The 23126-nt window shown below is 39.9% G+C and overlaps 1 protein-coding gene across 1 annotated transcript; it reads right to left on the reverse strand.

Annotated features, from left to right (window-relative positions):
* Positions 1 to 308: 308 nt before the first annotated feature.
* On the reverse strand, positions 309 to 15353 carry ece1 (endothelin converting enzyme 1). The gene is made up of 18 exons (XM_058055160.1): positions 14436 to 15353; positions 12378 to 12516; positions 10019 to 10231; positions 9818 to 9942; positions 8623 to 8769; positions 8436 to 8501; positions 7567 to 7755; positions 7364 to 7506; positions 7144 to 7258; positions 5641 to 5751; positions 5458 to 5556; positions 5319 to 5396; positions 5134 to 5237; positions 3680 to 3790; positions 3185 to 3252; positions 2918 to 3108; positions 2676 to 2771; positions 309 to 1357 (listed from the first exon to the last, which is right to left on the reverse strand). Exons 1-18 carry the CDS (start codon positions 14562 to 14564, stop codon positions 1181 to 1183), a joined length of 2301 nt encoding a protein of 766 aa, XP_057911143.1. The 5' UTR covers positions 14565 to 15353; the 3' UTR covers positions 309 to 1180.
* Between the last annotated feature and the right edge of the window lie 7773 nt (positions 15354 to 23126).

The following is a 23126-nucleotide window of genomic DNA, read 5'->3' on the forward strand; positions in this document are numbered from 1 at the left end:
ACAAACCCACCACATTATTAGTTCATTTAACAAAATTAACTCTCCATAAGCAAAAAATAATCACAATGAAACATTCTACATTGTGAGTTTTCATCCAATTATACATTCGATATTCGATCTTAACTGTATAAAGATGTTTTACAGTCAAACTATTTAATAAGAATCCATATTCTGCAACAGCACCGCGGCAGCGCCATCTACTGTCCTCACTTGCTTTTTGCATCCTTGTGTTAGCCAAATGACTTGCAATCCTGCACTAAAATATAAAACCAAAAATAAATGGAACAATTAGTTTTATGGTTGTTTTATTATACAAAATAATTTGTCACACAAACTACAAGTGATACATATCATAGTGGTTTATTTTGGTTGTGACTGCAAAACAATTCAAAACAATCTCAGCAGCTTTTTTTTTTTTAAAAAAAAATGCTTTTTACATTCTTTCTGTATGTTTTCAACCAGTCCAAAAGTGGCTTTGTCGTTAAATATTTAGGGCAGCAAAGTTCTCCCACTAAAAATAAAACCGCTAGACCATGTTGTACACAAATCCAAAAACAGTGCATCTTTTTCCCGCGTAATACTTGCAATAGAATCCATCATTCTATACATTCTGGTTATATATGGCTTTTAAATGCTCTTTAAGTGGACATTTGTATTTCAGCGGGCTAAAAAACACATTGGTCCCCTGTTCAGTGTTACATATGTGACATAAATAAAACAAGAGTACAAGTAAAAATTGAGCATGAGAGCACAAAATGGGATGTAGGCCAATCACGAGTACACTTTAAGAACACCATTTCTTGTCGTAAATGTCATTTGTTGTATTTCATTGACATGCTGTATGTGTCCTGAAAAAGGTCTGGGAAACCAGAAGGTGCCAGATAAAATAAACATCAGTGGGGGGAGTTACTTTATGTGACCTAATCCAGGCGGTTTAGAAAGTGTGAGTTTCCCCTCATCCTTAAATGTCTATTTCCAGTGTTAAAAAAAAAAACATTTATGGGAAACATTCAACCTCAGCAGGCCTTTAGGGAAGCTAGAGATGCAATCATCATCCAAAGGCACAGCAGGCGTGTTAAGTCCTGGCAAGAAGGCCTCTAAGGCAGGCAGGCAGGCTTGTTAGTGGTTCTTGGCGTACCCCTTCACGGTCGGCTTCCCCCACGATCCCTTTTTGGAGGCACTACCAAAGCTCACATTTGTGTTTGGGGTTCATGGGTGCGTTTGCTTTGCAGCCAAAGTGCTTTGAGAATTCGTGTGAATTGGAGATGGTCCCAATGACTCTGAATCGGGATGGACTGTGGGGATCGGTGATGACGCCTTCGTGTGAGCTCTCGGGTGTCCGAACAGAGCACCACACCTGCAAAAAGAAGAAGGAAGAAGGTGTAGATTTATTTCTCTTAAAGTCAAGTTTGGACAGTACCTGCAAAGCAATGGGACTACACGTGATTTAGACCTATTCTAACAATTGCAATTGTATAGTTAAGTCTGAAACCAAAACAAGAAACCCATTCATATTAATCATGTTCAACATTAGATAAGAAATTTGCCCATCTGAAGTCCTTATGTAAGCCATGAAAATGTATTTCCTTTTTTCTGTGCATTCTAAAGAGAGCAATACAGCTAACTAGATGGAGCTAACAATGCACGTAATGCGATTCACCGAGTCCAACCTCTAAAAAAATCACAAAAAAACATCACCAATGTTCAATTTACTGTACATAAATCAATTTGCAGCAGTTCTGCAAAAATGTCATCGTAAACGTAATCACTTAATCACGATAATAGTGCCGTTGTTATTGTAAGAGCTAACACCGAAGAACTATTTTTCTGGCGTTGTGACACAGCGCCTTGCTAACAGTGCCTCATTTACAACATTTCATGTCTCTACAGAGAGGTAATGTTAGCCACTGGAGCTGAATTGCATTTGAGTTTGGAAAAGTTAATGCTAGGTTAAAAGTCATGCCTTACATGAGTATAGTAGAAGGTTGTAGTAATAAGCCAAAATGTTGATAAAACTTTGAGATCCTGCACGCTACCAACTAAACATCTCTGCAGATGCAGTGGATATTACATTAAAACAGACAAACGTTTTCACAGGAACCATGAAATCCAAAGAAATACAGCTGAATAGGTGCAGATTCTGGAAGACCGCTTTCTGTGCTGGTTATTGTGTATAGCTGCTCTATAGGAGTCCACAACTCAATACAAAGGTGCCGAATAATGAGCATAATAGTAGTTGTTTGTTATGGTCTCTGTGAAATCAATGCCCCCAGGAAAGAAGTTCCGGTAATGCTTAAGATGACCAAAATACAGTAAAATACTCCAAGTATTACATGTTATCAGAAATGTGCCCGTTACTACGAGGTCACAACATGTGTACAAAACGATAAAATGGAGGGCTTTATAGGTGAACTGGTGAATCCCCAGTACATGATTTAGTCCTCTAAGATCCTCATCTTACTTGTGGTACAATTTATAGTTCTACTACAGCAGTTTATAAAAAAATGCCTCAAAAATCTATTTTTTTTTCCAAAAAGGAAAAGTGCAATAATAACCAGAGAACTGCACATGAAACTCATTGAATATTGACTGTACAGTTTATAACGGTTCATAAAGATGGTGGCAGTTGGAACCAGACAAAAACACAACATACAAACAAAATGGCCGACACAAACCTGTGCAAATCCCACAAAAAACAGCTGGTGGTTGGTCATTCCCAAGGCAGGCAACGTGGCCTCCTCTCCGTTCTTCTCGATCCAGTTCACATAAGCCTTCAAGGGACCAAGCCATCAGATTACACACACATTTATGCTGCATATTGTTCAGTGCACCACAAAAATATTTAGCAAATAACTGTCCATATATTATTAACTATTTGTCATAAGCGTACAATTTTTTTAACCTGTTTTATGTTTACCTTGTAGGCAGACTTGAGGCCACCATTGTCTGCAATGTTCTCTCCCAGTGTGTGTTTTCCATTCAGAGGCTCCTGGTTGATGCTGTAATTGCCGTACTGCTCCACCATGCACTGAGTCTGCTTCTTGAAGGCTTCCACAGACGAGTTCTTCCACCAGGAGCGCAGGTTGCCATCCTTGTCATATTCCCTCCCTTGACACGGAATTAGGAAACCATTACTTTTTTTAACTAGATGGTCACTTGTTGATGAAGAAAAGTGATTTCTCACCTTGGTCATCAAAAGCATGGGTCAGTTCGTGTCCCATGACGACCCCGATGCCACCAAAGTTCAGAGCTCTGCAATAAATGAAATGCAGTTAGCATCTTTTTTATCAACATTTTGTGTTATTCCTAAACAAACACACATTCTGTGAGAATTATATTGCAATCATCCTCAATGGGAAAGATAACTTAATTCAAACATGTCATCAAATGTAATTGAAAACAGTGCAAAGTCTCCAAATACAAGTATATGTATGTATTTATTTTTATTAGGGCTCTAAAAGTGCAACTAAAAGTGCAACAATGGGGTTTTGTGGCTTTCACAAAGGGAGGGATGCCTGACTATTTATTGGAGTGGCGACTTCCTCCCGTCCTGCTGTCACAAAAGAGGTTGCCGGGTAACCAGGCCGGCCAAAATGCCCACATAAACCCTGTCACCAACCCCAACAACACCCTCACCCAATCCAAGTCAACCAACCTAAAACGAGTGCAATGCACTTACTTAGGCCAGGATCGGCTGTAGAACGGAGTTTGAAGAATTCCCGCCGGTAGTACCATCTCATTCTTGGTGGGGTTGTAATATGCATTCACTGTTGGGGGGGTCATGCTCCACCTGCAAAATGAAATGGAGACCTTTTAGTGAGAGGACATCACTAAAAGGTCTGCAGGGATTCTACAAGGATGACTGCATAGGAGTACAGAAATTAGCCTAAAATTGGGCCTAACTGCTAAACTAATTAAAATATGATACATTTTGTACATTGTAGATGCTAAAACCTCATATATCTCATATAGGTCAGAATATGCTAAGCTATATGGAAAAACATCCACATTTCAGCTTTGTTATAGTTGACAAAGTAAATTTGTGTAATATCTAATAATATAATGCTGTACATTAATATATTTATTAATAAATTCTTGGTTTTATAATACAGTGGTCCCTCGTTCTTCGAATTTCACTCTAGTGAAATCAAGTTTTTTCAAAAATATATAATTTTTTTTAATATGACCTCCATCCATCCATTTTCAATACTGTTTTCTATGCAGTTTCACAGGAGTATGCTGGAGCCTTTAGATGAGATGCGGCCAGGAAATCGGAGTACCTGGAGAAGACCCACACACGCAGAGAAGATGCCCAAGATGCCCAAGCGGAGATTCTAACCAATCAAGCTAATGTTCCCAATGTCCACCATGTGGCCGTTATTTTATCTTTGACATATAATAATATATTATTCATTATATAATCATATTATGTATGCTATGTATGAAAAAGTATCTGAACCTTTTGGAATTGCTCACATTTCCGCACTTAAAATGTGAAAACCTATAAATGTTTGGGTGGTTTTAGTTAAAGCAGACACTGTTTTTTTCATCTGTGTGATTTTGACAAAGATCAGATCACATTTGATGGTGATTTTATGCAGAAATGTGAGCAATTCCAAAAGGTTCAGATACTTTTTCATCCCACTGTATTTATTATATAGGGTAATACGAGTTTAAAGGTGCCTGTAGGGGTGTTATTTAATGTCTGGAGAGCTCTAATAGTGTTATTTAGATCATAAATTGATTTACTCCAAATTGTCCATAGGTATGAATGTGAGTGTGAATGGTTGTTTGTCTATATGTGCCCTGTGATTGGCTGGCCACCAGTCCAGGGTGTACCCCGCCTCTCGCCCAAAGACAACTGGGATAGGCGACCCTCGTGAGGATAAGCGGTAGAAAATGAATGAATGAATGAATAAATTGGTTTTCTATGCTCAAACTATAAACATATTGTATTTTTAAATAAGGAATCCTACTTGGGGAAAATCACTCACATCACAGTAGTGTAACAAAGTATGAGTGTATGTCAAGGGCCACAAAAAAACAACAAAAAAAAACCAAACTTTCTCAGTGAAGGCACCGTTAGAGCTCAGAAAAATGATTCTCTTGCGTGGTGGTCTCTATGACACTCACTGATTTCTATTTGGAGTTTTTCTCAGCTGGTCCGCTGTCACCCTGGCTGAGAAGTTGTAGTACTGCATGACGTTTTGGAAGTAAAGATCTGACACCACCTCAAACTACAACAAAGAAAGAAGATATGGTCTTGTTTAGTTTCCATGAGGTGACATTCATTCGTTATACGTGCCGCATTTACCTACATCATTGAACACTTTGTCCAGCTTTGTGGTGTTCATGATGAACTCCGGATATCCAACCATATTGTAAATAGCATCTGCCTGTACAGAAAGAAAAGCATAGTAGTAGATATATTTCCACACCAAATGTGTAATCTGCTACCTTCTCTTTTGCTGCCTTTTTTGTGTCAGCGTCCATCCAGTTTACATACTTCAGGCTGTCCTCAAACGCCCTTTTGATTTCTCCCACCATGTCCTCGGCCTGCAAGGGGAGACAAGGATGGGGTCGTTGGTGAGAAAATACAGTACGTCATCTCACTTGTAAGGCTGACAGTGACGTGCTCACTATGGCCTTGCTGTCTTCGGCGAAGGTGTCTTTGACGAACATGGCGCCTAGAGCAAAGCCCAGGCCGCTGTCTGTGTCGCTGACGCACAGCTTCCAGCGAGGAGTGCAGCTCTGCAATGTCAAGTCAATACAAGGTTACATGTGGTAAAGAACCAACAATCTTACTGGTTTTTGACAAGAGACAGAAAGCCTTGACATAAAAGAATTAGGGCTGTAAAATGATTCAAAATTTTAATCACATCCAAATTAAAGGGGACCTATTGTGTTCATTTTTTGACTCTTTGTATTGAGTTGTGACTCCTATAGAGCAGCTACACACAATAACCCGCACAGAAAACGTTTTAGATCTCCCAGAATCTGCACCTATTCCAGCTGTACTTCCTTTCATTTGTGCTTCCTGCCAAAATGGTCGGTTTTAATTTATTCCAACCATGGCCCGCCATTGGTCATACATCCAAAGTGCTTCCTAACTATTCATTCATTCATTTTCTACCGCTTATCCTCACAAGGGTCACAGGGGGTGCTGGAGCCTATCCCAGCAGTCTTCGGATGAGAGGCGGGGTACACCCTGGACTGGTCGCCAGCCAGCCAATCACAGGGCACATATAGACAAACAACCATTCACACTCACATTCATACCTATGGACAATTTGGAGTCGCCAATTAACCTAGCATGTTTTTGGAATGTGGGAAGAAACCGGAATACCCGGAAAAAACCCACGCATGCACGGGGAGAACATGCAAACTCCACACAGAGATGGCCGAGGGTGGCGCTTCCTAACTATGAACCATATAAAAAAGTAATCTCTCTGTGACATCACAAAGGGGCAGTTTTACCACGCCTTTTGAAACCGAGCGTTTTGAGCCATCACAAACTTTTTCCAGGGCTCACTTCCAAATGCAAAAACCTCATTAACTGAAACTTTGGCCTCGTTTAACATAATAATACAACATTCTAACTACATTTATAGGTCAGAAAAGTGAAAAAAGCATAATAGGTCCCGTTTAAGTGAGTAATGAAAACATCCACTTCATGTTTTCTTTATCTTCCTCTTTCCTTACACACATGCACACATGTGTTTTTGTGATGTTCTGAGTGTTCCTGAATGCATCTCATGTTTTTGTAATAACAATAAGGAAGCGTCACTCCCAGGATGAATGTACGAGAGACACATTAAAATTGGCAACACCTGCTTGATCTGACATCTAAAGGAAAGATGCGAACAAAAACAATCATCATGCCTATACAGCATACATAAAGACAAGCAGCCAGGGGTCAAAGGTCAGAGACATTGCTTGTAATGAACAACCGGTTGTAACACAAGGCTCAACTGCACTGTCACATAAAACTGAAACAGCTTGTCTTTGTTATTACAGCTTGCTCCGACAGGATCTTGCTTAGGGAGTCACTTGCACATATTTTCTCTTCTCTTGCATATGTTTTAAATTCAGCTAGCATAAAGCATTAATTGGGGTGTTAATGGTATATTCGCATTTCATTACCTTTTTAGTCCCATACATGACCTCTAGGAAGCGCTGCTCTGCATCCTGAAACCTCTGATCCAAGATGGACACCATCTTCCTCACCACCTTCATGATCATGTAGTTGTTGAGAAGGCTGGAAAAACATGACTGTCAATAGATTTTTATGCATTACCTTTAATTTGTTATGATTACGCGGTCAATTGGAGTGTGCAAGTTTATTGCGCCTGTGGAATCAAACCTTTTATTTGTGTTTTTGATGAGGTCAGATACTTTCTGGAGGTATTCTTTGGCATACACAACCACTGGCTCTGACTCAGTGAGTGGCACCGGAGCAAATACTTTGTTGAGGTAGGGCATCCAGTCCACTGCAGGAGCCAAAGTCTGCAGCCAAATACACAAATCAGCACATGGAACTGCTGTAGTTTTTATGGAGACTCTCACCTTCAAGTCTTTGGCCTCCATTTTGTGGTAGATGAGCTCCTCGTCCCGCCGCTCTTCCTGGGGGACTGTGATGTTGGCCAGGGTCGTTTCAAAGTCCACAATCTGCCCCATAAGAAGCCGAGACGTCTCCTCTGAGCCCCCCAGAAGGACGCCTAACTCCACCAGGAAGTTCAGGTATGCCGTTAGATACTGCAAAGAGGGCAAAGTGATGAGCTGTGTGTGTGTGTGTGATAAAAACCAATTAGCAAGGTAATCCAAAACTATACAAACACAATCCCCAATGGATTTCCCCCCTTTAAGTGAAATGTTTGTCTTTTTCCCCACTGAACCCCCCTATCATCAAAAGGTATTGGAAATTTATCATTATATTATTTATCATTAGTTAATTAATTAATTAATTAATTAATTAATCATTCATTCATTCATTTTCTACCGCTTTTCCTCACGAGGGTCGTGGGGGGTGCTAGAGCCTACCCCAGCTGTCTTTGGGCGAGAGGCAGGGTCGCCAGCCAATCACAGGGCACATATAGACAAACAACCATTCACACTCACATTCATACCTATGGACAATTTGGAGTCGCCAATTAACCTAGCATGTTTTTGGAATGTGGGAGGAAACCGGAGTACCCGGAGAAAACCCACGCAAACTCGACACAGAGATGGCCGAGGGTGGAATTGAACCCTGGTCTGTGAGACCTGTGAGGTCTGCGCGCTAACTGCGCTTATTTATTATAAGACAGTTTTTCATATTTTGGTAAACTTACTGATTCATCATTAAATACAATGCTACCAAAAAACAGTTGCCTTTCTTTCTTAGAAGTATACTGTAAATATTGACTCATTCATTGGTATGTGTAGTACTGCAGTACCTTTTCATTGGCTGTTTTGTTGAGGTAGTAATCCCGTGACGGTAGACCCAGACTGGACTGATCCACCTGCGGGGGGCAAAAGAAATTAGACTTTTTGCATTTAATTTTCTGACCTTTTGACTTGCAAAACCAAAGAACAAGACAATGTGAGCCACGTTGTCATCATGGCTGAGATGAATGATCTCACCTGGATGATGTTACTGGATGAGTTCTTGGAGTCGGTGCTGACGAATACAGTGAAGAAAGGCGAGGTGCGATAGTTTGCCGACACCGTACAGAGAACTTCCTGGAAGTTGTCTTTATCCCAGGATCCGGTCAGGGCCCATCCTCCGATCTGGAAGAGGTTTATTTAGGTTGAAGTAGACCGAAAGAAGGAACTTGAACACTGATTCTATTCAGGACTCACACGTTCTTAGCAGTGCATAACAATCCAACAGTGACTGAAAAGTACTACTTCAACAACATTATCAATTATGAAGTCGTCATGTTAAAGTGACATCTCATATCCATCACAAACCCCTACATTTACGTCAAGGCTGCTCAGTACTAGAGTCCTATGGATTAATCAATATTTGTGTAAATTTCCAATATTCCAATATATTTCCAATAGATCTTTTGAGTTGTTAGTATGTTTTCATTCGTTTACATTTAATACTAAGACATAAAATGAAAAGCAGTACAAGATCAAATATATTTCTTTCATCTTTTAAGCATTTCTTTAGAACAGGGGTAGGCAAACTGTGACCCGTGGGTCATATCAGGCCCGCCAAGCATTTCCAAATTCCTTATTTTAAACCATTACCATGGAAACTGTAGTTAGAAATGTGATTTCCAGTCAGATGTAACCTTTTGCTTGTAGAAAAAAGCAATCCAAACAACCCACACAAAGTAATACCCATGCCTAAAAAACACACATATATTCCCGCCACTATGCATGCTGGGTATTGTGGTACAGCTTCTCCCGACTTCTTTTCGGGTGTTTCCCGCACTTTTGATTGATTGCAGAGGGGTTAAACATACTTTTGATATCCAATGTTCTATTGTTCTATTGTTCATAGTTCATATTGTTGTTGCAGCTGGACATGCACGGGGAGAACATGCAACATGTGGAATTCTGAATTGTAATGTGAAGTAGTCCAATGTAAGCTTTTCGAAATAAATTCAACCGTACCACATCATACACTTATAAAACTGTTGAAATGTTACTGAAAGCATTTCCTGTATCGCTAAAGGTTTTAGGACTATTTGGAATATTTCTACTTCTTTGAAGAATTGGCTCTGTCTAAGAACGTGAAAATCATAGAAATACCAAATAGATCTTTTGTGTTCCGAACAGCGGGCAAGATAAAGAAGGCGTTTGATGTCACAAGGAACATGCATACCTGCGTGATAAGTTCCTGTAGTGGTTTTGCTCCTAACTCCTCGATCTTGGTCTCGTTCATGCAGGCCTGATAATATCGCTGCGCTTTTTCCTCAGCTTGACTCAGCCCTTTCATTGTTGTGTTCTCTGCTCAAAGCAGAACAAGGAAATAAAATCCATTTTGCTTTGACAAACTGTTAAATATGCCAGGGATAACACTCACCTAACAAATGCTTCATGACAAGCATGTTGTGCTCCCACAGGTTGCTGAAAGGCCCCCAGCGGGACTTGCCTTCAGGTAGGGGGTTGTGCTTCATCCAGCCCCCACATGCAAAATTGTAGAAATCATGGCAGGGGTCCACAGAGCGATCCAGGGCTGATGTGACTGCACTGGCCACTGTGATGCACGACTCCGTCAGACACATACCCGGGTGAGCTGCAAAATGAAAAGAGTTGTGTTGTAAAAGCACATTTCGCTCTACAATTCAGGCCAATGGCTTGATGAAACATTTTTAAACAATACTCTGAATAATGGGAAGCTATTCCAAAGCTGGACAACAGACCATCTGGAATGCATTATTTATGAAGAGGCTCAAGCCAACAACACACACATCCTGGAGGGAAGATTTCTTCTCATAAAAATCATTTTGTAGTAATTAGCTTCAAGCTAAGGCTGGATTAGGGTAACCATAATTTAATGACAGAAAACCAGAGCACTCGGCCCGGCAATTCATACTTGAAGTTTTTATTAAATCAAATCACATCAAAGCTGATTTGAAATGTATTGTAAACCATACCAGGGCTTTAAAAAGAAAATAAAATATATACTATCTATAACCAAAGACTCATATTCTGAAGGAAGAATGTAAAAAAAAAAAAACATGAAATAATTCCAACAGGGGGCTGCACGACGACTGAGTGATTAGCATGCAGGCCTCACAGCTAGGAGAATCTAGTTCAATTCCACCCTCGGCCATCTTTGTGGGGAATTTGCATGTTCTCTCTGTGCATGCGTGGGTTTTCTCTGGGTACTGCGGTTTCCTCCCACATTCCAAAAACATGCTAGGTTAATTGGCGACTCCAAATTGTCTATAGGTATGAATGTGAGTGTGAATGGTTGTTTGTCTATATGTGCCCTGTGATTGGCTGGCCACCAGTCCAGGGTGTACCCCGCCTCTTACCCGAAGACCGCTGGGATAGGCTCCAGCACCCACCGTGACCCTCGTGAGGATAAGCGGTAGAAAAAAAAAAAAAAAAAAAAAAGAAAAAAAAAAAAAAATATATATATATATATATATATATATATATATATATATATATATATATATATATATATATACATATACATATATATATAATAATATCCAGGATAGTTTTGACAATGTTGCCTAAACTTTACATCCATCCATTTTCTGTACCGCTTATCCTCACATGCTGGAGCCTATCCCAGCTGTCTTCGGGCGAGAGGCGGGGTACACCCTGGACTGGTGGCCAGCCAATCACAGGGCACATATAGACAAACAACCATTCACACTCACATTCATACCTATGGACAATTTGGAGTCGCCAATTAATGTTTTTGGAATATGGGAGAAAACCGGAGTATCCGAAGAAACATTGCGGAGAACATGCAAACTCCACACAGAGAGTTCCTTATCTAAATAATCACAATTAAAGAACACAATTAAAGAACTTAAGTTCACCTTTAGACTACCAATGGTTTTCTGCAGAGTGCACAAAATGCATCCTCATAGTCTGGGTCCATCGTAAGACACAAGTGGAGACAAAGTTCCCCGCAGCCAAGAGGTTAGCACCCCAAGGAGGATTCATCCCTGTTCCTTCCCTTATGCCAGCATGTGATGTGACACACGGCAGTGAATAGCAGGAAGTGGCACCGAGCTTCCCTTGGCAACTCAGAGGAAACCAACAACTCGGCTCAACGACTCATCCACCAGTTTTATCTCGGAATGTTGGAGCTCAGTGGAGAGGTTGACGTGTGTTTTCAGGAAGCAGAGCTGAAGCTGTGGCTGTGGTGTTTCCGCACAGTTTAAAATGTGGAATCTATCTTCAACCAAAGTATCATTTAGAGCTTCTATTGCATACATGTTAAGGTTATTTTGATTTATGCAGCATATTCTCTGAAGGAACACAATTACATTTATTTTTCTTCAATGCAAAATTCTCTAAAAAATAGTAATATTGAGTGGGTACGTCATACAGATTGGGTTTTTGGGCCTTTTTTCAGGGCTGATACTGATTTTTAGCAGCCAAGGAGGCTGATAACTGACATTTGGAGTCAATATTCATTTGCAGTACAAGTCAAAATATTGATTATTGGTCAATGACTAGTTATAATTCTATAACTATACAATTCAAAAACTGTTTTGCCATAGAAGGTTCCATTGATGGCCAAGTGACTCAAAACAGCAACACAAAATCCTGTTCTCACCAAACCGCTATGGGTTCTTTTATGGTTACATAGAAACCAGCAAACAAGTGCTGATCAAAATGACACCGCTTGTCCTTCTCCTTACGTGTTTGCCCTGAGTTTAACATCAACCTCAAGTTACTCAAGTACTCACTCTGCCTGTAGAAAACAGCGGTTGTGATGAGGGATACGAAAAGGCCCACAGACAGGACACACACTAGAAACAAAAGCCTCCTCTCCTGCGACGTTCTGTCTGGCCAACAAGAAAGGCCGCGCCCCTGCAGAAGAGTCACCTGCACACACAAAATGAATGCAAAAAAATATTACAAAAATATTACGAAATAATATATATGTGTCACACACAATTCCCACTCCTAGTGTAAAAAAAACTACACACACAGCAACACAATAGGACAACAGACAATACACTACCAATGTATAATGCAGAATATTAACAACTATGTGAGCTCTAACCATATGCATTCCATCCATTTACAAAACCTGTACAGCAAAGCACTCTGGGAAACAGGAAGTACTGCCACTATCTATATAGTCTCTGTTAAGACAAAAAATGCTAATAATACAACCTACACATACACACAATTTTCATATAGTGCATTGTTAAACTATCATAGGGGGTCATATTTGAGCTGTGTAAAATAATGGATAGCAAAAATCAGTATGCAGATCAAAAAGATCCGCTGTGGCGACTCGGTAATCAGGAAAAATGCAAAATATATTACTAAAATATTACAAAATAATATATATGGCTGGTTAAAAACAGTAGCAGTCAAATAGAAATCAGTATGAATTTCGAGCATTCAGGATTCAAATTAGCCTGTAAAAAGTTGTGTCAATTTGTACTCTCTGACCAGGATGCATGCTCTGTAAGGGACAAACATAGCACAGTCATGCTGCAGAAGCCGATTCCCGCGTTTATGCATGAAACTATTCAGCTTGGTTGCAATTAAATAAGATAAGCCCAAGTTAATGTGGCTGAGTCAAGTGCCAAAAGCCACTGTGTTGCTTAATCGCATCGCTTTGTTTGGGCCCAAAACTGCATCTAACTGAGTGAAAGCCACAGACGAGCCAGTGTTTCCTATAGTTTCATTTATTGGCCCCTCCGCCCCAGCTCTCACTATGTGAGCTGTATCCGTCTGTCTCGCTTAGGAGACAAAACGCGGAAAAAAATGCAATTTTTTGCACCATGGAGAGCGTTTTAAAGTGAGTTAAAGTAAAGTCAATTCAAGAAAATATATGTAATGTAATATAATATAGGTAGTACAAGAATTTACCTTCATGTACAGTATATATCCTGTGTATATGCTCTTTTGATATACTGTATATTAGCCATATATTCATAAGCATCGGCCCCAAAAATCACATATCAGTCAAGCTCTAGCAAGGACCATACCATATTTTATTATGTGTGGGAGAAAAAGTTCCATCATGACCCAATACATTACTCGTTGGAAAAAATATTTTCTCTTTTATTATTTTTTTAATTATCACACATGGTTCTTGTGGTTCTTGAAGAATGACTGGATTGTACCAATTCATTTTGGAATGGAGGAGGAGCAGTTTCTTCATGACTAAAACAGGGAAAAGACAGGCTACACCAAGATTTAATGGATTCTTCCTTAACATGTGCCACCCATCTACTAACATTTGCTAGATTGGCTATAATATATATGCTCACAGTAATAATATAATGCAATATTGGCCATTAAAGTCAAGATTGAAAATAAAGTTCAATTAATGTTACCCATATAGAAAAATGCCTGTGGGTATATAATGTGCAGTTATTAAGATTACGAGGCTTTTACACCAGAAAGGAACTGTTTGGTCTCATCTCACCACACATACGATCATCCTTTTTATTTCCTCACCCGTCAAGCTGGGGTCATATCATTATAGTAACGGTAAAACAATAAACTTAACACCACAAAACCACCAGTTTCCTATAAAAGCCTGACATACAGTATCAACATGGAGCATGTGTTTAGCAGCTTGGCTTCAGGCATGGATTCTTTTTAAAGACGCTGATGATTTGCTGCTTTTCAATCTCAGTTGGGTTAAACTGCGAGGTGGTCCTACTCTTATTATCAATGTTATGGTCAACTGGGAGAAGAAACATGAAGCCATGTTTAAGCCTTAAACTGAATGCGGGTTAGAATGGACTACTTTACCGGTGCATGTTTATTTGTCTTACCTGCATAGGTGTCGACTGGTACACATCGTCCCCGCTGGAGTCCACCAGGTCCTCCTCATCCAGCGTGGCTCTCTTGTATGTCGACATCTGAAAAGTCAAATGCAGAAAAGAATGTCTGAATGCCTCCATGCTTTTTCTGCATCTGATTGGCGTCTACTCTTCTTCGGCAGAGCTCGGGGGTTCGGGTTTCTCCCTGACGCCCATCAGGAGTGATCCGGTCGGTCAGGTCGGCTTAGCTGACAGTGAGTGCCGGTGAGTCTGCTTTCAAAGGCACACCCCCCCATCGGCCCCCATGGCCACTGACACACACGGCACGTCACAACACTAATATTAAAAAAAAAAAAAAACACCTCCTCAAAATCCTTGAGAGTGCTGCTTGCTTGTTCCGTCTGGCATGTGGGAAGACGGAACCAGAAAAACAGGAAGGAGCAGTGATTGTTATTTATGTGTGTGCATGTGTGTGTGTGTGTGTGTGCACATTCCCCAAAACCTTTAGACCACGCCCCTTCTCTTTTCTATAGAATGTGAAACTTTAAAAAGGTGCCGATCGTGAAGTGTGTTCCCCGTCCACTACATGCTTGTGTGTGTTGCTGTGGTAACCGACACCTGATAGTACCCTCTTCTCTTTAACCCGTCATCACTGGCCCTCTGACGCACACCTTTTTGGACACTTTATTTTTGTTCTAGTTCAGAAGCCGACATACGCTGTATGTTCTAAAAGATAATGCAGGACAGGTTCAGGGAGAAATGTAGTTATGCAAAAAGTGTGAAGTGGTTTCAATTCTTCTTGCTAATATGTGGTTTCTGGTGTCCCCAGTGGCGTCACTAGGCCTATTTTAGGGGGTTACTTAAGATTTGTCACATCAAAACGTATGTACATATGTGGGCCTGTTAGAATAACAACAACATTTTGCTGGTTGATAATGTGCCATTAATGCTATTGAATGCAATATTCAATAATTTTGACCCTCTTAAAAAACTTATCATTCAAAGATAATTGTGTCATGACACATTTGAGCCACGACAAATAAAAATAAAAATAAAAATAAAAATAAAAATAAAAATAAAAATAAAAATAAAAATAAAAATAAAAATAAAAATAAAAATAAAAATAAAAATAAAAATAAAAATAAAAATAAAAATAAAAATAAAAATAAAAATAAAAATAAAAATAAAAATAAAAATAAAAATAAATCATATTAGCAACAAATCACAGAGCGTCACCACGTCACACGCAATTCCCACTCCTACACACACAGCAACACAATAGGAGTTCCAAAACAGACAATACACCACCAACGTATAATGCAGAATATTAACTACAATGTGAGCTCTAACCATATGCTTCCCATCCATTTACAAAACCTGCACAGCAGGGAAACAGGAAGTACTGCCACTATCTATATAGTCTCTGTTAGGACAAAAAATGCTAATAATACAACCTACACATATACACAAAGTTATATAGTGCGTTGATAGTTTAACAATATTTGAGCTGTGTAAAATAATGTTTGACAAAAATCAGTATGCGGATCAAAAAGATCCGCTGTGGCGAAAAAAACGAAAGAAACAAATAAACAGACTGCACGACTTATGTGAGTTTAGATGGTAGCCATCCTTTTACATTGTAACGTGTGCTTGAATACAACACTGTGTATCACAAGCTGTGTCTAACCAACTCAAATATGAAGATTCTACTGTTAGTCACAGTGTATGTAGAAAAGGCAGCAGTTAGCTGTTCACACTTCACACTGTTATTATCAGTACCATCTCATCTGGACCCCATCTCCCTCAGCTAGTCAAGGAGAGCCAAACCAGGACCCCCAATATTGTTTACATGACCCTGACAGCTACCTGTAAACCAAAAAGGCGAAGCGGCCACGTAGCGCTGATTTGTTGTCCTACCCTTTCATTTCGTTTAAACACAAGGAAGCGGTGGACTCGTGCCACCTAATTCCAGTCAAAGAAATAAAGAGCCTTCCAATGTGTGTATCATTTGGCTTTCCTCACAATGACAAAAACATTTCTTAGGAAAATATGCCAGTAAACAATTCAGCTTATTACATTTATGCAACAATATAAAAAAAAGTCACTCTGACAATGACGACATCTGGAAATACAAAAGCAAATTAGGGTTCAGTTGAAGCCAAACCTGATTGCCAAAGAAAAGAAGAAAAGGACACTCAATTCCTAGAAACAATGTCAGATACTGAAACTTAACCTAGTCTAAACTTACTTACTAAACTACAGCAGTGTTTTGGCCTTTGGTTCACATGCAAATGTAGGTTTATGTCCTTAAAAGTGGCTACTAGAAAACTGTACCCAGTGTGAAGACCTTCGAAAACCTTTTTGGTTTGTTGCCCACAGATGACATTTCTGTGCCACCATTTTACCGTTTCGGTACCATTTGTCTAAAACTATTGTTTATGTTTAAAAAAAAATCCTCATGGGCGGCACGGTGGTCGAGTGGTTAGCGCGCAGACCTCACAGCTAGGAGACCAGGGTTCAATTCCACCCTCGGCCATCTCTGTGTGGAGTTTGCATGTTCTCCCCGTGCATGCGGGGGTTTTCTCCGGGTACTCCGGTTTCCTCCCACATTCCAAAAACATCCTAGGTTAATTGGCGACTCCAAATTGTCCATAGGTATGAATGTGAGTGTGAATGGTTGTTTGTCTATATGTGCCCTGTGATTGGCTGGTGACCAAAGACAGCTGGGATAGGCTTCAGCGCGACCCTCGTGAGGAAAAAGCGGTAGAAAATGAATGAATGAATGAATGTAAAAAATCCACATGACTTTTCTGTGTCAGCTGTTGAACAGCAAAGAAGAACAATCAGCGCCTCCTACAGGATGAGATGCATCCTGCAGGCATAATTTAAGCATTCTTCGGGAATGTCAAACACAGGTGAAACATAGACAGACCAAAAACAACAACTTCCTCCAGGAAATAATGCTGAGATAATCATTTAAGCAGCAGCATGATGCCAAATGTAAACTCTTAAATCTGATTATTTCAAAGGTCTCACACACTCACACACACACACACACACACACACACACATTCCAAGTTAAGTTAACGCACTTCCACTCGCACGTGAGGTTGCGACCCCAGTAGGCACAAAAAGCTCATGGTTTGTTTGCTACCCTGCAAAATGGAATGAAATAAACTGCAGCCGATGACTCAACACATAAACACTCCCGCACGTTATCTCACGCACTCAGTCGCTTGTGTTGCAGGCTTGAGGTCAGCAGATAGCAGCTGAGTCGTCTGGGGGATTTAGCGCCTGACCTCTGACGTCAAGGCGGAGCTGGAAAAGGTCATTCTTTCCCAGAGCTGAGACGTTTCCTTTTGGAAAGAAGAAAAAAAAACAAAAAAAACACCCTGATAATAACGGCAGTGCGGTCAGCAAAATAAAGCTAGTTAAGCCGCTTTCCTGAAACTCCTGAGAACTTCCCATGAATTGTTAAAACAAGCATTCTTAAAAATGATCTTGGTTTATTTTTAGCAGCACTGAAAAAAAACAGATTATATTTACCGCAACATGGTTATTAATATGTAAGCTACAGCTATGGAATTCTTTGCATTCTTAGACGCACACGTCAGGTGCTCTGGTATGTGTACTGTACAATGATCAAATATCAGACCTGTTTCATTCATACAACGCTTTTCTTGTCTTGAACACACCTCGGGGGAAATTTCAGGTAGCTGGCTATACACTCAATGTTAATCGTGTCACTGATTGTTCAGAACATTATCAAAACAACACAGTGCATTTTGTACCTGGGCCTTCAATGGGGACTTACTGTAAGTGACATAATCAACCTATTAATACCAACACCACTATCACATCACAATTATATAAACCATAAACAATATACAAAAATGTGTGGCAATACAGAATTGGGGTTGAATACCATTATTACCATTAAGGAAGAAACCCAGTAAACAACTCCAAACTCCTAGACTATATCATCTGAAACAGTTCCAAATCAATATTTATCTAATAACATAAACATAAAAATGGCTGCACAGCGGTCAAGTGGTTAGACCTCACAGCAAGGAGACCCGAGTTCAATCCTCTCTGTGTGGAGTTTGCGTGGGTTTTCTCCGGGTACTCCGGTTTCCTCCCACATTCCAAAAACATGCTAGGTTAATTGGCGACTCCAAATTGTCCATAGGTATGAATGTGAGTGTGAATGGTTGTTTGTCTACGTATATGTACCCTGTGATTGGCTGGCCACAGTCGAGGGTGTACCCCGCCTCTCGCCCAAAGACAGCTGGGGTAGGCTCCAGCACCCCCCGCAACCCTCGTGAGGGTAAGCAGTAGAAAATGAATGAATGAATGAATAAACATAAAAATACATCACACTCACGACACAATTATAAGCAGTGCAAATGATGAGAAAATACTGACATATTTATAAAATGTCTATATTTAAACTCACTTATTTGTTCATACAACACAGAACAAAGAACAACTCCATGTCTGTCTCCTTTCATCATGTCAGAACAGTACCAATTATGTGCTGTGATGTAGTGATCCACTGGTAACTTGGAGTTTTATCCATAATCTATTAATAAAAGGACTGAAAAATGATGATATCACTTTGGGCCAGCTAGCTGGCCTTTTTGAAGTGAATCTGAAATCCAATTGGTTAAAAAAATAAAAATAAACATCCCCATTAGTAATAGTGTGTGACATAACCTAGCATTCCTGATAGTGACATTTAGAGACGAAAACAATTTAATGGAACAAATACTAGACTTTAAGTTGTATGTTAGTGATTCTGCCAGCAGAGGTGGCTTTGCTGGCCCTGAAAACACTGCTTTTCACAGACTACTAACATAAAAAGCTTTTTACATACTTTCCACATTATGTTTCTAAATGATATTAGTGTCACATTCTGTGGATTGAGGTCAAAATGACATGCTAGCAATACAGGTAATACAGAAATCACCAAAGTTGTATAATCATTAAGCAAATGGTCAATTGCAAACTGGACAATTGTTTACAAAGTCTCGCCAGTGCCCCTTTAAAGACATTCTTGCTTAATGGCGACCATGTCTTTTATTCGATCTTGCTCAAATTTTACACACATGACCTTGATAGTGTCTTAAAGGTGCGTATGAACACTCGGAAGTGACTGATATTACAGCGGTGTAAGAAATTTCAAGCCATTACAACATATGATGTTCAAGCTAACAGCGCCACCATGTGTTGTATTTGTGAGAAAATGCATTGTTTATAATGCAATTTCACACCATTTAAACATACATCCACCGTACCCCACTACGATGGGAGTCTGTAAGAATTTAAGTGCTCCTCTGTGTGCCCAGATTAAGATGGCCGTGCTCCTCAAGCTTGCTCTTGAGCTTTGGAGTCATAACACAGAAAGATAAGAGGTGATTCCCACCGTAGCCGTTTGTTGTGGCGCTCTGCATCACTCTCACGCCTTGCTAATGAATAACCGCTGAGTAAACAGGCCACTCGCAAACCACAATGGGGGTGGGAAGGTGGGGGCGTTATTAAAGCGATCGCTGGCTTGTGGCAGGAACATGTAGCATCATGTTTGATCACAGACAACTATTTATACTATTTATATTGCCTTATTGCATGTGATAAGGAAGCATAATAAGTACGAGAGGGAATAGAAAACCACAGCGTGAATACCTGCACATGTTGAACTTTGACCCTTGAGATCTGCATTAATTGATGAATTTTCTTTTACATGACAGCTTCACGCCTATCATATTATAAGATAGCTCAGAATTACATTTGGACTGCGTCAGTTTTGACTGTGTCAGTTATTATTACGAAATTGCAAGGAGAGATTGCATGACAGTCTTTCTAATACTTGGCTGCATCGCCCCGCCTATTGTTCCGTGCCCCAGGCCCCCCTCCCCGATCCTGACAAATGGGGTGATGTGTGCTGAACTCACACTAGCACTCACACATTAGCCCAGTGGTCAATTATTTTATGTGATGCCCTTCCCTATAGGAACAGACACCCTCCCTGTTTAGTTTTATAAATAGCGTTTAATTCAAGACTATATATCTATCTATATCTATATCTATATCTATATCTATATATATATCTATATATATATATATATATATATATATATATATATATATACATATATATATATATTCCCATGATTGTCTGGATAATAACGAAAACCACGTGTTCTTACATCAGGATCTATGGCACTGTACTGCTGAAAAAATTGAACACTTATACGCTATTTTTGTTGTCATCGTTATATTTATCCAAATAATTGTACCATTGAAGAAACACAAGTGATTTTATATATTTTCCATGACTGTAAATTAATTTAACAACAATTTTATACAATATCTAATGAAGGCTAATTCAAGTAGTAACATTTATTCCTTGCGCAAGCATTAGCTATTAGTCATTAAACTCAACATCAATTTAACTAATATTATTAGTTAAATATAAATATAATTAGTTATAATATAATACCATCTGATACTGATATCAGATATGGGTCCGATATTAGTAAAAAAGTAGGCATGTGTGATCAACATTATTATACCGACCTAATTTTAAATCTCAAATTGTAGTGCTCAGCTGCACGGCGGTCGAGTGGTTAGCACGCAGACCTCACAGACCCGAGTTCAATCGCACCCTCAGCCATGTCTGTGTGGAGTTTGCATGTTCTATAATGTTCTCAAACCCACGCATGTGTGGGTTTTCTCTGGGTACTGTGGTTTCCTCCCACATTCCAAAAACATGCTAGGTTAATTAGCGACTCCAAATTGTCCATAGGTATGAATGTGAGTGTGAATGGTTGTTTGTCTATATGTGCCCTGTGATTGGCTGGCAACCAGTCCAGGGTGTACCCCGCCTCTCGCCCAACGACAGCTGGGATAGGCTCTCTACAAGTGTAATAGGCTCTCTACAAGTGGTAGAAAATGAATGAATGAAATTGTAGCGTTCCAATACAAACAGTCCATTCCAAATCCGCTCCAGCACTTCTTCGGAAAAAACAAACATGACAACTTTGAACAGACATCATACTGTAGATACACATCCTTCTGTCAACACACACAGCCGTTTCTTATCAAACAAGGACTCATGTCAACAGGATGAGGTTGGCTGAGTATTGATTGGCTCAACGGTTCCATCCGCCTCCTTTACTATGTCACTAGATAGCCAGATGCAGGAACACAGAGTCACACCGCCCTGATATCGGGGCCTAAATTTGTAGGAGTGATTTGTATTTGTACTTAGTCCACCATGTCACAAATGTAAACATTGGCTGATCCTTGGAGCAAAACAACCAAAGAACCATTCGAGTCCATCACTTCTGTTGCTGACTAGTATTAGTATTAGTATTAGTATTAGTATTTTCACTTGATCAAGCCTTTTCTACGTTCCACAGCACTCCAAAATAAGTAGTAAACTGATGTATGATTTGTGCTATATCGGATCAGATTGATATCGATATCGGATGATACTCAACGGTATAGTATCTGTAACGTTGATTGACACCCCTAGTTTTATATATGCTTCGTGGTAGACTCAGGGGCCAACTATACTTCTGGTCTGCCCGCTGATACATTTAAGCAGTGATGCCATCCAGCTGGAGGCTTGTGTATTTTTCAAGTATGCAAATACATAACAACAGAAAGTCCCTCCCTCACAAAGCGCCCCACCATTTGACAAGAATTGAACTACCCAAATGTGACAGACTTTCAGTATGAAAGTGTAAATTCGTCCTAAACCATCCCTGATTACCACTAGGAGGAGCCCGTGTACCACCAGTGGTACTGGTACCACAGCTTGAGAATCAGTGCTCTTAAATGAGAAAATCTCATGCAGAGATTTTGTTCCTCGTAACACATTGAAGCATATTTAAGTTATTACAACGTGACTTTACTTGTAATTACAAGACCAGTAATACAGATGTTTACAAACGTGCACTATTAATGAAAAAAGTCAGGAAGAGAGATGAATAACCGTAATTCAACTATATTTTCACGTTCGCTCCTCCCGGAAGTTGAAATCCGTGTGGTTTATGGGTGGTTTACTGTACATTTCTGGGGAAAAAAAGGTTAAGAAAAACAACAGTGGTGTACTCACCGTGCTGTCAGATGGTCCACTGGCGTGTTTTGTGGCTGGGGGCTGGGGGAGGCAAGAGACAGCCCCCTGCTAAACAACCAAAGACACCCTAGCGCCTCACATAACAAGATAGTGCCGCGTCATGCCGGAAGTGTTCTCCCGCTGTCGCTTCCACGTGCTTTCCTGAAAACATACAAAATATATTGTGGATCATTTTAAAAATAAATATTGCTTCTAAAGTACAAACCAAACGTGTTAGATACACCACACGTGATTTAATTTGTATTTTTATTTTTTAAATAGACAATTTCAAGTACAAAATATCTTTATTTAAACGTACAGAAGTTCAGCTCAGGCGAACGATGGCCAAAGTATACAATCGCTTGCAAAATACTGCAACATATATTGTAGTGACGGTTGCGTTTTGGGTGTGGTTCTGAGCTCCTGTTTATATTGTGGGCTAGAGGTGAGTAGGTTAGAGCACGCTTTAGGCTGTCTGGAGAAGAAGTAAACAAAGACCCATTGAGCTGTTCGCACTGTGTTTGTATGCTTTTATGTATAGCCATGCAAAAGATAGTGTCAGTGTCCTATTTCCGGGGTCT

Source organism: Doryrhamphus excisus, chromosome 18 (genome assembly GCF_030265055.1).
Source record: "Doryrhamphus excisus isolate RoL2022-K1 chromosome 18, RoL_Dexc_1.0, whole genome shotgun sequence".
Lineage (NCBI taxonomy): Eukaryota > Metazoa > Chordata > Actinopteri > Syngnathiformes > Syngnathidae > Doryrhamphus > Doryrhamphus excisus.

Excerpts from the sequence above, each read along its gene's own strand:
- ece1 (XM_058055160.1), bottom strand. The coding sequence starts at position 14,564 with ATGGAGGCATTCAGACATTCTTTTCTGCATTTGACTTTTCAGATGTCG. Across the intron at positions 5,557-5,640 it reads CCGAAGACAGCAAGGCCATA|GCCGAGGACATGGTGGGAGA; the intron begins GTGAGCACGTCA and ends CTCCCCTTGCAG. Across the intron at positions 3,791-5,133 it reads AAAACTCCAAATAGAAATCA|GTGGAGCATGACCCCCCCAA; the intron begins GTGAGTGTCATA and ends TTCATTTTGCAG.